Here is a 16,163-nt window from a genome sequence, read left to right as displayed (position 1 = left end):
GAGTAAGAAAAACAAAAGTTGGAAAATAAATGTAAAAATAAACATAAAGGGGGTGTTGGATGGGCTACTAGGGGCGAGGGTTGTGTGTGTGTGTGTGTGTGTGTGTGTGTGTGTGTGTGTGTGTGTGTGTGTGTGTGTGTGTGTGTGTGTGTGTGTGTGTGCGTGTGTGTGTGTGTGTGTGTGTGTGTGTGTGTGTGTGTGTGTGTGTGTGTGTGTGTGTGATCAGTAAGGTGGGTTTTCAGGTGGGTTTTCACTAGGGGTGGTGGTGCTGAAAGTGTGTGTGTGGTTTGTTTTGTAGTTGTGTTAGGTTGTGTATCGGTGCTTCTTCTAACGGAATCTTGCAAGACGATTTGCATGTGAAAAACTTGCCATGATGATTCATATAAACACTATACAACTGAAGATCAAATAAGGATGGCTTTTGGCTATGTAAATTGTAGCCTGTATAGTTTGTATGTCAATGGTTTGAACTGTACCACTAGATGGCGCTCGTTACCAAGAAAAAGGTCAATTTGTCTGGACCACAGTCTTGCGCTCAGGCGTTTCATTCGTCATAGCATTCTGAATGACAAATGGGGGAAAAATCCAATAGAAAATAAACATTAACACACAAGTTAAATTATGGACTTAAACACTTTATTTCAATTTTGTTCATGAAGCTTATTCCAAGAATTAAAGCTTATAAAGCATGGAAAACTGGTGTGCTGGGCTCATTCTAAAACATGAAAAAACACAATTAAATGCATACACAACATTGGACAATTGCCAAATAAATCCGCTTCTAAAAAGGATTTGTAGACCATTGAGCGACTTAAGCATGGCAACAATGGCAGGCTATTACCAGTAGCCCATTCAGCTGTGCCTTAAATTACCAGTAATATTGGTCAGCAATTGCAAAACATATTTGTATAGGCCTCAATAGCTAGAGTGACAATCACGTAATTGTAACCTATAGACTAGAACAGGCCTACATGTTGATGACACTATCAGAAACGTTTATTTACATGAACATTTACACGCTGTAACTACTGGATAAGGCGCCTGTCGCCACATACACTTTTTGTTCGATCCAGCTTTCCCCACCACAGTCGCCTTGTCGGCCCCGGGCACCGCTCTCGACCCATCGCCGCCTCCGGCCTCGACCCCCCAACAGTGCCAGGCGAGGATCTTTATCTGGGTCACCTGGGCCCGTCGGCAGGCCATCCCGCTGGGGAAAGAGCAACTTGGCGAAGCGCCTGATTTCTCGCAGTCTGTGTGGCGTAGCCAGCGGGGCCAAAACACCGGACCCAGATCCACCCACTGATGGCGCAGTCCGCAAGTGGCCGAGCGGACCAACCAGTCACGGACCGCGCCGGCCACGTCAGAGGTCAAGACGCCGAGGTCCAAATCCTCTGCCTCCTTCTCTAGTTTTCGTTGGTAGCGCGCTGCGCCCTCGATGAGTTCCGGGGACGCGCTGAGGTTGGACCCCTTGCTATCGGCGGTGTAGTTTGGTAACAGGGCACCTGGAGCTAGTGAGTCTCCCCGCATAGACATAGTTTGTCCAGACGCATCAGTATCGCTCCCCCCGTCGGATGTCCAGACCCCCGCTTCGGACGGACGCTCGATGGACATCCAGAACGGGTCAAAAGACGCCCCCAAGGTGCGCAGGAGGCGCACGGTTCGCAGGTGTTTTGGTTTCGGCGTGTAATGGTAGTCCTCCTCGTTAATCGAGAGGGAATAGGGTCGAATCGGCTGCGAGGAGGACACAAAGCTGGGCCTGTCCCGAAGAAAAGTTAGATCCCATTCAGTGTATTTTGGCCCCAGCGCGGTTTCACTGCGAGGTTGGTCCTGGGCTGGAGTAATGGAGGGCGCGCCGGTAGACCCATTCAGGAGGACAACCAAAGAGCACAGTATAGCGCCACAGTTTCTTGACCATTTTACCGGTCCGTTCATTTTCTCAAGAATCGATCCCAGAAGCTCACAAAAATCGTTCAACACTCTCTGCAGTCTCTCACTTTGGGCTCTCGGTTGCAATAGTGCATGGAATATTTCCCCTACATAAGATTTATATGGAAATCAATAGGCCTGAAGGTTTTCCTATCCCCTAACTCTGGAGTCTCTTTCTCATAATGTCTGATTGGCTGTGAGTGCCACTGCGCCTTCCCCTCATGTGTGTCTGTGTATGTGTGATTGTTTTGGAGTCTCTATGTTCCCAGTGTGAATCAGCACAGACATCCTTGAGCACGGACACAATAATACACAGGAGAGAGAGCGTCTTATCATCTGAACAACAGCGAAATCTATCAGCTATGACTGGAACAGGCAATACACTCTCCTCTCTCTCCCACCCCTCACTCTGTCAAGGATCTGGTGTTTACCAGCTGTGGTCGACTTATGGTTGACTTGAAATGCCCATAGGAGGACAGGACATAGAGGCGAAATAGAGAGGCCTGGTCCAGAAGCCAAGCCCTAGCCCCTACGCCCCCTGAACAGTTGTGTGCTAGTAGTCGATCTCAAAGGGTTAGGTAAGGCGTCAGAGAGACAGACAATGCTGGTGTGTGACAGTTGGTTTTGGGGTGGTGAGAAAGTGATCGACATTTAAACTGACCTCCAAAACGAGAGGTCTGTGTCACTGTGACCTCCAGACACCTCCTGATAATGTCTCCCATACAATCCTCTGAGCTTGTACCAGGAAGAGCTGGAGAACCAGCACGGAAAGTGAAGGTAGTATGTGAGTTCCCACTCACACTACACCCTGATACTTTACGAACATAACAAACTAGCAACCCAGACCAAATATGCTTGTCGGGACCAAGTGCCTTTTATTTAGGGTTGCTGGAATCACCTTTTCATGGCCAAAGCCACGCACCAACAGCACAACATATCAAATAAGACTCTGATTGTTTTCACTATAATACTGTACCTCCAAACAATTGTTTTTCATATATCGACCTAGTTTACTTCATTTCCATAATATTAGGCTTCGTATATACATTTAATTCATTTTTGAATTAACAGTGAATTTCCATAAGAAAATGCTATACACTGTAGTTTTTTTTGTTGTTGCATTATTCAACTAGTCTTAGGATTTTACACATAACAGCCTCTTGCAAATACAGACATTAGCATTGAAGGATGTTATAAGGCCACAGCGTGACAGAGGAATGTAAGAGCAGAGCATCAACACGGTTGACGATACATACATGTTGGTATGCTAAAGTGTCACACCATCACAGCATACATGATTGTCATCACGTCTCGGACTTGAACAACAACAGGTACAAAATAAAATAAGACAAAAGACAAAAAAAAAAAAGAAACTCAATCATTTCCAAACAGGAATACTGTATGATCAAAAAGGTACTAAGGCACTTTGGCAATGTGTAAAGGCACTGAGTTTATGTTTGCTTGTTTGTTTGTTTGTTTGTTTGTTTGTGTGTGTGTGTGTGTGTGTGTGTGTGTGTGTGTGGGTGGGTATGTCCTTCGTGCTGACGAGTGTGTCAACCTGCTAGTCCACTTCTGCTCTACGATGCATCGCCTCTCGCTCAGAGCGAGAAAAGCTGGTCATGTGACTTCTCTTGTTTCCGGGCGGATTGTGGCGGGGCCCTGGAGGTGGCCGGGGGGACGGCGTGCACGGTGGGTGTTTGGTCTACCACCTTCGCCCTCTCCTCAAGAAACTTGTCAAACTCTGTGAGAGAGAGAGAGAGTGAGAGTGGAAATAGTGTGATGTCTCTCTACAGCAACAAGAAACATGGAGCGAACCAACACGACGGGCGTCATTGTGACCAACAAGGCCAATGGTAAGAGGAGGGATGAGCTCTCACCTTCACTGGTCACTCCTTCAGCCTCCTCTGCCTCCTCCTGTGGCTGGGGAAGGAAACAACGTACAATATGACCTCATCAATGTTATCGGAAATGTTGAAGACATCCTGAAGACACTGAAGTCATTCTCTTACCGTGTCGGCAGAAAGCCATCTGTCAATTTCCTCCAAGGTGGAGTTCTTAGAAGTGTGTGAAGGGATCTATCAGAGAGAGAGAGAGAGAGAGAGAGTGGGGGGGGGGGGGGGAGAGGGAGGGAGAAATAAAGAGAGAGAGAGAGGGAGAGGAGGGAGAGAGAGAGGGAGGGAGGAAGAGAAGGAAGCAAGAAAGAAAGACAGGGAAACAAAGAGGCATTTAAGAGTCTATGGAAAAACAAGGGTTTTGAAAAAAAACAAAAACAAGTTTCTCCCCCGGGTCGACTCTTCAGTGCGTCAGAACGCTTGTTTTCATTCCATCCAATTTCGGCATTACATCCAATTGAGCTGTTGCTGAACTGGCCCATGGATTTGACATTGGTTCATTGTTATCCGCACAAAGTCTCTCTAACAGTGTGAGGACACAATCAGCAGTCAAAACAGCAATTTATAGACATTTAGAAACACTCTATTTTCCTAATAACTGCTTAAACTATCTCAGCACTTGAATATCTCTATAAACATATGTTTACAGGACATACTGTATATATATACAGTATATATACAGTATATAGACCAAGTCAATAAGTCGATAAGTGATGCGGGTACTTACCGCTCCAGTGACTTGTAACCTGGTGTCCAATGCTTCTGCCAGTCCCTCCACTGCCCCTGGGTCCTCATACCGCACACTAGAAACACACACGCACACACACACGGTGAGACTATGTCCAGTATAATGAGTCTAATATGGTATACATTTCCTTGTTGTGCTTTAAGGGCATACAGTATCTACAGTATAACGTTGCTTTAGCACCAGAGTCCCTCACCTCTTTCTCTGGTCGGCTAAAGAGCTGCCCCTGGTCTGGGCAAACATGTCAAAGTCATCCTCCTCCACAACACCTGATGTGGGGGGGGGGGGGGGGGGGGGAAGAGAGAGAGAGAGAGAGAGAGAGAGAGAGAGAGAGAGAGAGAGAGAGAGAGAGAGAGAGAGAGAGAGAGATGAGCAGGGTCAAAGCCAGTCAAAAACGACAGACATTGATGATTAATTCTGTCTGGATTTTGAATCCTTTGAATGCACACTTCAAGGGAGAGTGGGAAGGGAAAAAAAAGTTCCGGCCTTCGGTTTAATCTGAAACAGATGCGTCTTACTGTGGTTGACTGCCTGGCTCTGATTGGACGGAGCTAGGGCTGCCGGTTGGCTGGCACCCTTGGAGGTTGCTGGTTGGCTGAGGGGCTGGGGCAGGGGGCTGAGATCAATGAGGTTGGAGCTGGCTGGGGGCTGTAGGGGCAGGACGGCAGGCGTGGTAGTTTAGTACTCCTCCATAACTATATGTGAAGGCAGCTGGTGAAACCGGGAACAAGTCGGCAACCAATCAAATTGTTCTGACTTTTATTCTGATTTCTCTAATAGATTTCAATGTTGTTGAAATTGATCTACATTTTTCGGAATGAAAGTCTGAATGTTTGGTCGGTTTGCCGACTTGTTCCCGCTTTCACCAGCTACTGAAAAATGGAGATATGAGATGACTTCACCTGCTCCGTAGTTGTTCTCTGTGCATTATTGAGTCTCTCAAACCTAAAAGAAAAAAGGACAAAGCAAAAGAAAGAGTAAGACCATATAGTGTGTCGACTGAGAACACACGACTTTCCTGACTAACTCCTTCTCTCTCCTAGCTGAGCAAAGGGCCTAGAGAACACATGCACACATCACATCTAGGCTGGGAATTGAGCATCTACTATACAGAGGCAAGTCGGTCTGCGAGCAGCCATCTTGGATGCCCCACCTGTCGTAACGGATGAAGGCGTTATTGAGGTCGTCGTTGACAACTAGCAGCTCCTCGATCAGGGCCTCGGCCGTCAGCCTGGGGACCAGCTCCACCACCCTGCTCTGCATGCTCTTACACACCGAGTACAACTGCTGCTCACACACAGGAGAGAGTGATGGGGGGAGAGAGAGAGAGAGAGAGAGAGAGAGAGAGATAGAAGGAGAGAGAGGAGAGATGGAGTGGTAGCAGTTAGATAAAATGGAGAATTCTGATCTTCAGTAAAAAAAACATCACATGAAAAAGTAGAATACTATGAGAAAAGGAGAAGGGGTAACGCACGCACACACACAGACTCGCAGACACACACACACACACACACACACACACACACACACCTGCAGCAGCTCTGTGTCCTCCTGCTGGCTCTGTCCAGGTGTCAGCTGGTTGAGCATCTCCGTCATCACAGTCAGGTTGCCCCTCACCAGAGTCAGGTCTGCTCTCAGTTTCTGGTCCTAACAGGGTCAACCAACAGTTGAGGGACATTTGAAATAACCGTTAAATACCATAGTTATCAAAGGTCAAAGCCACTACTTTTTTTTTTTACTGCATTTCGTTGTCTGGTACTTGTACTCTGCAATGACAATAAAGTTGAATCTAATCTAATCTAATCTACTGTACATAATCAAAGACAGTACTCGGGGGTGCTGCACTGCTGAGGTAACTAAGTATCCACTCAAAACACAAGGTGACTGATGGGTGTGTCTCTAGGTGAGAAGAGTACCTGTTCAGGGGAGAGGGAGATGGGCCCCCCCCCGCTGACCGGTGGAGGCAAAGAGTTGGGGGGCTGGGCCGAGGCGGGCGGCGCGCGAGTCTGAGTCTGAGGAGGTGGGGCCGTCACTGTGCCAGTTGTCACAGAGGACTCGTCTTCCGGAATGCTCTAAGAAGAGACAGAGCGAGTCAACATTGTGAAGTAAATGTGTTGGAAAAAGGTGTGCGTTTGTGTGTGTGTGTGTGTGTGTGTGTGTGTGTGTGTGTGTGCACGCGTGCTGTGTGTGTGTGTGTGTGTGTCACAGGCAGTGATTAATTCAAAGGTCGAGCGGGTTAAGAACACTCACCCTGTGGGATGTGTGGATGGGGGAGAGGGCGTCCAGGTCTGTCATGGGGAACTCCAGGCCCCGCCTCCTCAGGTCCTCGTACACACACACCACGCCCGCCAGGGAGGGAGAGCTGCGGAACGCATCAGCCCACGCCTGACAGGGCGAGAGAGAGAGAGAGAGAGAGAGAGAGAGAGAGAGAGAGAGAGGGAGAGAGAGGGAGAGAGAGAGAGAGAGAGAGAGAGAGAGGGAGAGGGAGGGAGGGAGGGAGAGAGAGAGAGGGAGACGGAGGGAGAGAGAGAGAGGGAAAGAGAGAGAGGGAGGGAGCATTACTGTAGTAGACCAATAGGTTATAATGAGGCTCAACCAGAGAGATGAAATACTGTATTAAATCATCAGGTACCCCCCCCACCTGTATGAGGCTCAATACTCTGTCATGTAGATGCATGGGAGGGTTGTTCTTGGGCAGGATGGCTCGGACCAGAACCCCCTCCACAAAGTCTTGAGACGCCACCAGAACATGGAACCGGTTTCCACAGTTCTTCACGCACGCCTCTAGAACCTAATACATACATATACACGCTGTATAAGTTATGCTGTAGTACATGCTGCTCACTTTGTAATCATAGCTAACTGAAATGGTACTCACTGTCAGAGCCAACATGATCTCCCTGAAATTCCTATTACCCACAATCCTCTTCTTTATGGCTTTCATAGCATCTTTGGGTCTGGAAGAACAACATATAACTTTCGAACATTAGATCTGTTGAAAATCCGTTGAAAAAAGCCAGATATCCAATGTCATCTTAGTTATTATCAAAGCTGTTAATAGTTTTTTGACCTAGCCAATACTAAACACACTTAAGTCAAAACAAACTCCATTACCCTTCATCGGTCTCGTTGATGATGTCACAGATCTCCATGTTGAGACCCCAGTCCTCCGACTGCAGAGTGGAGCTGGTGGCGCTCTCTGTTAACAGGAGAGAGATGCACTGTATACTACAGTTATGACTGAGACGGCAAGCAAGTATGAGTCATCATGTCTGAGCAAATCACTTCACAAAATATAACACAGATCAAGAAAAAGATATCTCCACCACCCACAATTTTTTTGTTGCAAACACAACATCATGTTGTTGGGGGGGGGCAGGCACCCCCGTACTTGGGTGATCTATTGCGCCACCACACTCCATCCAGAGCCCTTAGGTCAGCTGACCAACTGCTTCTGGAGGTCCCCAGGACTAAACTTAAAAACAAGAGGGGATAGAGCCTTTTCCAAAGCAGCCCCTAGGCTCTGGAATAGTCTCCCCCTCCACATCAGATCCGCCCAGAGCATTGAGGCTTTTAAAAAAACTACTCTCTAAACACATCTCTTCTCCCTGGCCTTTGACCTGAGGTGAGCCTCCCTTCCCGACACTGCACTTTTTACACTTTTATTTGTATTGCACCTTGCTTTTAGTGTATTTGATCTCTTTTATCTGTTTTTTAATCTGTATTTGATCTCTTTTATCTTGTTTTTCTCTTTATCTTTTTTTATCTGTTAAGCACTTTGGGCGGCTGTTTGTCATTGTAAATTTGTGCTATATAAATAAACGTTACTTAGAACTTACTTACTTACATGTAAAACTGATCCAACAAGAGAGCAGCCATAATCATGGGTATATTTTTACTACTGAATAATGACACAATTAATCAGTCTTTCTTTTTTAAACGAGACTCAGTTGCATGTGATAAAAGCCTAGTTGTGTGCTCTGCTTGAGGCCCCTCATGCTAGTCGTTATAATTCTCTTAATCTCCCCCCCCCCCCTCTCTCTCTCATTACCCCTCACCCCCCAGCCCCTCCTTCCACCCTCCCCCTCTCCCTCTCACAACACACATTTCATGTGACTGTCAGCTGCTTGTGTTCACATTCTCACAGTAGCTGGAGCATTTATGACATTAATATGAGAAAGAGGGGAGTCGATGGTGAAAGGGCGAATGTGGGAGGATGATGATGTCAAGAGAAATGAAAACACATTCTCTGGATACTAGGCTTCCGACGTTCAACGCCAAGAAGTATCTTGCTTACAGCTGATGACGATAGTGTCTGTTGCACATATCAACATCACTGACTATGTTATGTTTATCTGCGCCGTAAAGGCCATGTCAGTGATTATGTGGAAACTGAGAATCACAATAAACAGAACACAAGTCATCATAACAAGAATATCGAAGTTGTATTGTGTTTAATCGTAGTCTTTAGGCAAGCCACAGTGAACACATTAGTGTTGTTTCGTAATGATCTTACTGTTGAAATGGTGTTAGGACGATGACAACTATGTCATGTGTGGGTCTACTCCTGGAAGCTAAATAACAGCTTTGGTCGGTACGAAACCGAATGAGGAAGTAAGCAAAAACTTCAATGATCATGAACCCACCCCTTGGCATCCACGATTCGTCAAGATTGTTGTCATGTTACCACAGATAACAAATCAAATGGAGTAGTGTGGTACTTTAGACCCACCTCTAAGATTGGATTGGTTTAACAACACATCCTTCAAGGCAACTATCGACAATGGTCAATCGCGTTTTTTTGTTTAGTCAAATAACTTATTTAATTTCTCTTTCGCTCTCTGTACCAATACTACACCAACTACTCGAACTGTTATACTTTGACTGTTATTCTACGTATGGGTAGAATAAAAAGGCAGACATAAAAAAATGTGTTCATTTGACAAGTTTAACTTGTGATGACAAGTTCAAAGCTTGAGCGACGCATAAATTACCTTGATCTTTTCATGGGCTTTTCAATACTAAATGTCTGATCGCTTACCGATTCTTTGTCCAACGGGGGTAGAGAAGGGGCTTCCAATGAGAAACTCCATTTTCCCCACAAGTTATTACTTCCAAACGATGCCTTTTTTTTTTTCTCCTCCCAATAGTTGTCGGCTACCCGCTATATCGCCCTTTGTACCGTACGGAGCCACTATCGCTGCCGGGCGGGGGCGCGCACTTTCCGAACTGTGGTCGCGCGGTCACGTGAAACAAAGCCTAGCCCCAGGCCAGCAAATAGGCAGCTCACCGCGATCTATCATAGATGCATTGCACACTTGTCAATATCTCACGCTGAAATACAAACAATTTCTTCATGAAAATACGAAGATAAGTAAACTGCTTTGTAGGCATAATTGCGTAGGCTCAACGTTTGCAGTAACTGCCCATTTTGGCCAACAGTGCAATGCAAGCAGTAAGTAGGCTTTTCTATACTTTCTATATAGAAAATTCAGTCCAGCTTTATAAACCATCACTTCTCTATGAAGAGGAACCCCCCCCCCCCCCCCAAATAATGAGACTTTTCATTCAACACACAACTCAAATGATTAGGGTTAGGGTGATTTTCTGAACTCTTTACGACTCTCTGGTGCATTGCCTCACCCATGTCTTTCAGCTGTGTTGGGGTCAAAGGTTAAAGGTGTCCAATCCTTACTGTATAAACCCCTTATCATTGCAAAATACTTAAGCTATACTATAGCATTGATCATAAATAACAATGACATCATGAACAAGACACAATCATTTAATATTTTCAAATCAAATTACCGTTATGGTTATTACATTGCAAGATAAATGATGTGCGCTTTAGCCTACAGTACAAAACAGCTTTAGACCGATCAATACAATATGATACATTACATTAGCAGTTTTAGCCCTGTTCATTGTAGTAACATTGTGTAGAGCAATTTAAACTCGTATACTGTAATTGCACAGACCTCATCTTAGCTTCTCTACCCACTGTTACAAAAGCTTGGGTCAGATATGGCTTCTGTACCAAAATAGCTACAGTCTGCACCGCTTGGACTAGTTTCACTTGTGGCTCTCTGGTACATTCTCATTACTCTGCCTGGTCCCAAAACATGGACCAAACCGCTTTATTCTTGTTTTTCTGTCCTTCTAGGGACACAGGGGAGTGGTCAATCCTTCGTTCCAAAATATAGCTTCACGATGGCAAAAAAAAAACTTGAAAAGAGTGAAAAGTATTCGTAAAAACAAAACCGTTTTTGTGTTAAAAAGTCTCTTTAGAAGGGCACTGCTCCGTAGTATGCGGTGTATGCTGCGACGATGCCCTCTGTCTTCGCCATGTCGTCGCAACCTTCGTTCAGCTCACACACCTCACTTAGGCTGGGTTGGGAAAGAGAGAGAAGGGTTACTTATTATCAACAGTTACACATAACTTTATCATTCAATATGAATGTAACTTCTGTTCAATGTTTCATGTTTGGGTGTCGATTAAAACAGCTATCCTCTTCTGTCTGTGAACTGTAATACATCCCTCATCTTCCCCCTCAACGAAATCCGTTATCTTACTTATGAAAAAGTGTGTGTATAACTCTATGTCAACAGTTTATTTGACTTTATGTGGTTCGGAAGCAATTAACCTTCCCACACTTCCTTCACAAGCATCGTTGCATTTACAAGGCGGCACATTCCTAGTATACTGTACAGCTGCACCCATGACTCCGTAAAAGACTAATTTAGCCTTACTAATTTAGCCTTTAATGACAAGCCAGCGTCTTCCATTAGCTAGCCTCATGTGGGGTGAGACACAACCGTATATTAGATTTGTTGCCTGGCCAGTGGCCAAAACAATTGTGTGTCATTTTGAAGTAAAGTCGGAGAGGAGTGATGGCAGCAAAGACTTTTGCCATTGAGTAGTGGCAGAGTACATTACATTTGAACCATTTAGAGAGACCATTTTTTTTATCCAAGGCGACTTACAAATGAGAGATTACCGGGACAGTCTCCCTGGAGTAACTTAAGGCCTTACTCAAGGGGAACGATAGTCTATTAAGGGGGGGGGGGTGCGAAGAGGGGGAAGAAGGGGGAAGAAGAAAAGGGAGGAAAAAGGGAGGAAAAAGGGAGGAAAAAGGGAGGAAAAGAGGGAAAAGGAAGAGAGAGACATTGAGGCTTCTTTTCCATTATCTACACCACTAGCCCCCTAGAGTAAAGACAGAGAAGTTTAGTAATGGTTGAGAAGCACCTCTCCAGCTGGAAGGCGCGGGGAACGATAGTCTGTTAAGGGGAGGGGGAGAAGGTGCGAAGAGGGGGAAGAAGAAAAGGGAGGAAAAAGAGAGGAAAAAAGGAGGAAAAGAGGGAAAAGAAAAGGAAGAGAGTGAAATTCAGGCTTCTTTTCACCTCTCCAGCTGGAAGCGGTTGAGGACCGGTACTGCTGGGGCTACTCTCCTCCTCCTGAGGAGCACAGAAGCCAGGCTCCTCTTCATGATCACATGATCATCTGTGTCTGTGTCGGCCTCGGCCTCTGTGTCTGTGTCTGTGTCTGTCTCTCCCTCTGAGGCTGCCTCTGGGGCTGGGGCTGGGGTATCAACACACACACACTTAAATCACATGGCTGCGACACAAATACTTTTACATAGTTACTGTAGCATACAAACACCGTTTTACTTCCTATTATGGAGCTGGTCTGAGACATGATTCTGAGACTACTGTATGTATATACACGTGTGTGTTTCACTTCCCATTTTTGTAAATGTCAACATGAACACTATACTGTACACTCATCTTCATAACATAGCAGTATGACAAATACAATCATCAATGGAAGTTTTATACTTTGGTTTCTATGCAGTCATGTCATGCTTCAGTTACATTAACATTGTGGACTATCTGTCAATGAATCGCTTTCTGTGTGTGGCAGGCACACAAACAAACAAACAAACTCATACACACATACACACACACACACACACACACACACACACACACACACACACACACACAGACAAACACACTTAAATAATGACCATAGAAAGACACAGGCACCACCATACCTTCTTCAGCTGACTCTGAAGAAGATGAAGAGGAGGAGGAGGAGGAAGATGAAGAGTCTGAGGCAGAGTCAGAGGCTGAGGAATCGGATGCCGATGAATCAGAGGCAGAGGATGAGGAGGATTCAGAAGACGATGAAGATGAAGATGAGGAGTCTGCAGCAGCAGTAGCAGTGTCGTCTGCAGCAGTATCATCAACAGCAGCATCATCATCAACTTCAGGGTCAAGGACGTCAAGGACTATATCAACGACATCATCCAAATCTGTCAATCAGAGAGAATCACATTATAAACACTGCATTGATTAACTGTGAATACCATATTTTCTATTTTCATGTTTATCAGCACCCCCTGTATTAAAACTCTTTGAATTAATCAGTTTCTTTAAAAAAATAAAATAAAAATTGCCCCATCAATGAAAAGATAGAGATGTCATCATGAGACAACAGAATCATTGTTTACCGTGGGTCTCCCAATTCATGGAGAAGCACACTGACAGCACAGCGCAAACGGTCAGGAGAGCTAAAGTCTTCATGTTGACGTTTAGTTTGTCTTCTTGTCTTCTTGACTGACTGGTTGTAATGACAAGGTTCTTTGTTTCTCTTGTGCTTCTTTCGATGCCTCCTTCTCTCTCCTTCCCTCCATTCCATGGTCAATATATACTGTAGTCCTACCCCCCTCCCAGATATTGTGCTCACAATGGGTTGACAATGTGATTGGTTAGGGAATCGAATGTCAACTGGGCCACTTTCCCGACACCCACGCAGTCATGGCACAGGAACCCACAAACACACACACACATACACACACACACACACACACACTCACACGCACACACACACACACACACACACACACACACACACACACACACCCACACACACGCAGTACATGCACACACACACACACACACACACACACACACATACACATACACATACACATACACATACACATACACATACACACACACACACACACACACACATACATGCAGTACATGCACATAGCATTCGAACATGTAGGCCTACGTAACCTATGGAGTGCAACCAATAAAAAGCTTTCTCGCACGCAAACAAACCAGCTAGTAATGTAATGAGAGGGTTCCCATTGGATTCCAACTCTCCCGTGAACCCTGTTATTATACAATAATACAAAAACCTTCAAATGTGGTCAAGGAATGGACATTACATAATTGTATAGTGCTACATTGATATAATACTGCATATTTTGGGGAAGTTAATTGACTTTGAGTATTGGGAGATTATTAGAAAGATATCTGTTCCATCCTTTGATGCCAACCAATCTGGAGTCAAACCAATCATTTACCCCATGTTTTATTCTGAGGGGGAAACAACCTATTACTGTACCCCTGAAAATCCCCTGAACCTCCACTCCACCCATCTCCACCCTTCATCACTGTAGTATAAATACAACCAATACCTCAAAAAATGGGTCAAAGGCATTCTCGCTCTGTCCAAAACAAACCATCATCCATAAGTTGTGATTGGATTTAAATCAGGGTGACCCTGAATACTGAACGCTGCTGCCGCTGTGCGCCAAAAGTGATCTCCCACCCCCACAAACCCCAAACTACAGCCTGGGTCAACCACACACTACTAATCGAGTGACAAGGGACAGCACCGAAACCCATTATGTGACAGAGAGTAATTAGAGTGTTGCAGCGCTCCTACCAGTACCACAGCCACAGCCACAGTTAAGTTTACTAACTTTAACCACAGACGGACATATGGACAGGTATTTATAACCGGCCCATATGTTAAAGGCACAATGATATGCTTATGGGTTTGATGTAGTTTTATATTGGTACAATATAAAGAGTTTCCAGCTTGGGTCTGTTATCAGATTTTATATTTGTTTTTTGAGGAGAATGTCAGAATCAGAATTGCTTTTATTACATCCCAATGTAGTGCACAAGAGTACAATTGTTTGGCTTTGATTAGGTTCCTCAACATCAACATTGGCATTGCAGCAAGATACAAAATCACAATAATAGAGTAAAGTACACAATCACAATAATAGAGTAAAGTACAATAAGTAAAGTAAGTGATAATAAAGCAACAATAAAGTAATAAAGTGATAAAGTGGTGGTAGTCGAACTACAGTGTAATCAATAGTGCAAAATGCTGTGCAAAGTACAATAAGATGAAATGCAATATGATACAATACAAGTAGTCAGTTAGTGTCCAGGTAATCAGGTAGTGCAAGTAGTCATATCATCTAAACTCCTCAAAAAAAGGTTGGAAACGTTATTTCAGTCGATTCTTCCTCCCCTTTACCAATTGGTATTGTATTTTATATCGTTGGAAAGCCTGATTAGTCTCCTTTACAACGAGGTACAACTTGTAAGGATCATGCATTCGTGGAATGAGTAACACAGCTAAACGTGTGGGTAGCGGCCCAAAAAAATGTGACAAATCCCCTGCAATATTCTTCTGTTGGTATTCACTCTTGTTTTGAGCTTCAAGTGCTGGCAGGTGTATGTCAGTCACAGGTGTGTGACTGGTACCTGAATGGCACCTAATTGACAGGAATGATATTCTGGGGCCAGTGGCGATCCCATATCTCCAGAATCTGGGACCTAACTCCATTCTCCAGGATGACAACGCTCGCTCCCACAGAGCCAGGATCATCACAGAGTACCTCCAGAATTTGGGAGTGGAGAGGGTGGAATGGCCTGCCGTGAATCCAGACCTCAACCCAAATGAACACTTGTGGGATCAGCTTGGGCGTGCTGTACGTGCTAGAGTGACCAACGCAACCATGTTGGCTGACTTGGGCAAATCCTGGTTGAGAAAATGGGATGCCATCCCACAGCAGTGTGTGACCAGGCTGGTGACCAGCATGAGGAGGAGGAGCCGTTGTGACTGCGTATGGATCTTCCACACGCTACTGAGGTCCCTCAGTGTAAAATGAATAAAGTGTAAAAATGGCCAATATGTGTTGTTTTTTCTGTGGGAGAGTGCAATCATCCAATCCACCAAGCAACTCAAAACGAGAGTGAACACCAACAGAAGAATATAGGGGATTTTGGCAAATATCTTTGGGCCGCTACCCACACGTTTAGCTGTGTTGCTCATTCCACGAATGCATGATCCTTACAAGTTGTACCTCGTTGTAAAGGTGACTAATCAGGCTTTCCAACGATATAAAATACAATATCAATTGGCATTATTAAAGGGGAGGATTAATCAACCAAAATAATGTTTCCGAACTTTTTGGGGGGGTTTATATTATTTGTGTAGTGTGACTCTGTGAGTGTGGTTGGATTGGGGGAGACAGACTTTTGTTTTCTTCCAGTCAGGAGCCTGGTTGCTTGAGGGAAATGGTAAATGGACTGACTTATATAGCGTCTTATTCCAAAGTGCTTTACAATGGCCTCTCATTCACCCATCCACACACACATTCACACACCAATGGCGGCAAACATATGGCCAGCCGGGGTTTGAACCGCCAATCTGCAGACCTTGCGATCATTAGACGCCGGCTCTACCTGTTTGACATCCTCTGGGTTTTAACCCTGAGGCT

At 45.0% G+C, this 16,163-nt stretch overlaps 3 protein-coding genes across 4 annotated transcripts; all 3 read right to left on the bottom strand.

Annotated features, from left to right (window-relative positions):
* Positions 1–507: 507 nt before the first annotated feature.
* Positions 508–1,932, bottom strand: LOC308149966 (uncharacterized protein; the record flags this gene model as incomplete). Its single annotated transcript, XM_080522843.1, has 2 exons — positions 508–561; positions 1,084–1,932. The coding sequence occupies 2 exons, from the start codon at positions 1,930–1,932 to the stop codon at positions 508–510; spliced, it is 903 nt and encodes a 300-aa protein (XP_080378969.1).
* Positions 1,933–2,816: 884 nt separating this feature from the next.
* LOC308151685 (target of Myb1 membrane trafficking protein) lies at positions 2,817–9,695 on the bottom strand. Of its 2 annotated transcripts, none has more exons than XM_080524598.1 (15): positions 9,605–9,695; positions 7,678–7,762; positions 7,442–7,520; positions 7,205–7,354; positions 6,814–6,948; positions 6,480–6,635; positions 6,094–6,210; positions 5,717–5,850; positions 5,466–5,508; positions 5,082–5,211; positions 4,760–4,832; positions 4,546–4,621; positions 3,936–4,001; positions 3,804–3,846; positions 2,817–3,667 (listed from the first exon to the last, which is right to left on the bottom strand). In XM_080524598.1, the coding sequence occupies exons 1-15, from the start codon at positions 9,654–9,656 to the stop codon at positions 3,525–3,527; spliced, it is 1,482 nt and encodes a 493-aa protein (XP_080380724.1). In that variant the 5' UTR covers positions 9,657–9,695; the 3' UTR covers positions 2,817–3,524. The 2 variants fall into 2 exon arrangements, with proteins under 2 accessions (XP_080380724.1, XP_080380725.1); XM_080524599.1 differs by having other exon boundaries at positions 7,678–7,784; positions 9,605–9,656.
* A 1,152-nt stretch (positions 9,696–10,847) lies between these two features.
* bglapl (bone gamma-carboxyglutamate (gla) protein, like) lies at positions 10,848–13,149 on the bottom strand (the record flags this gene model as incomplete). Its single annotated transcript, XM_080522842.1, has 4 exons — positions 10,848–10,950; positions 11,965–12,064; positions 12,618–12,878; positions 13,077–13,149. 4 exons carry the CDS (start codon positions 13,147–13,149, stop codon positions 10,848–10,850), a joined length of 537 nt encoding a protein of 178 aa, XP_080378968.1.
* Between the last annotated feature and the right edge of the window lie 3,014 nt (positions 13,150–16,163).

This window comes from Nansenia antarctica (assembly GCF_963989245.1).
Source record: "Nansenia antarctica genome assembly, chromosome: 2".
Lineage (NCBI taxonomy): Eukaryota > Metazoa > Chordata > Actinopteri > Argentiniformes > Microstomatidae > Nansenia > Nansenia antarctica.
This window is presented reverse-complemented; position numbering and strand designations above follow the sequence as displayed.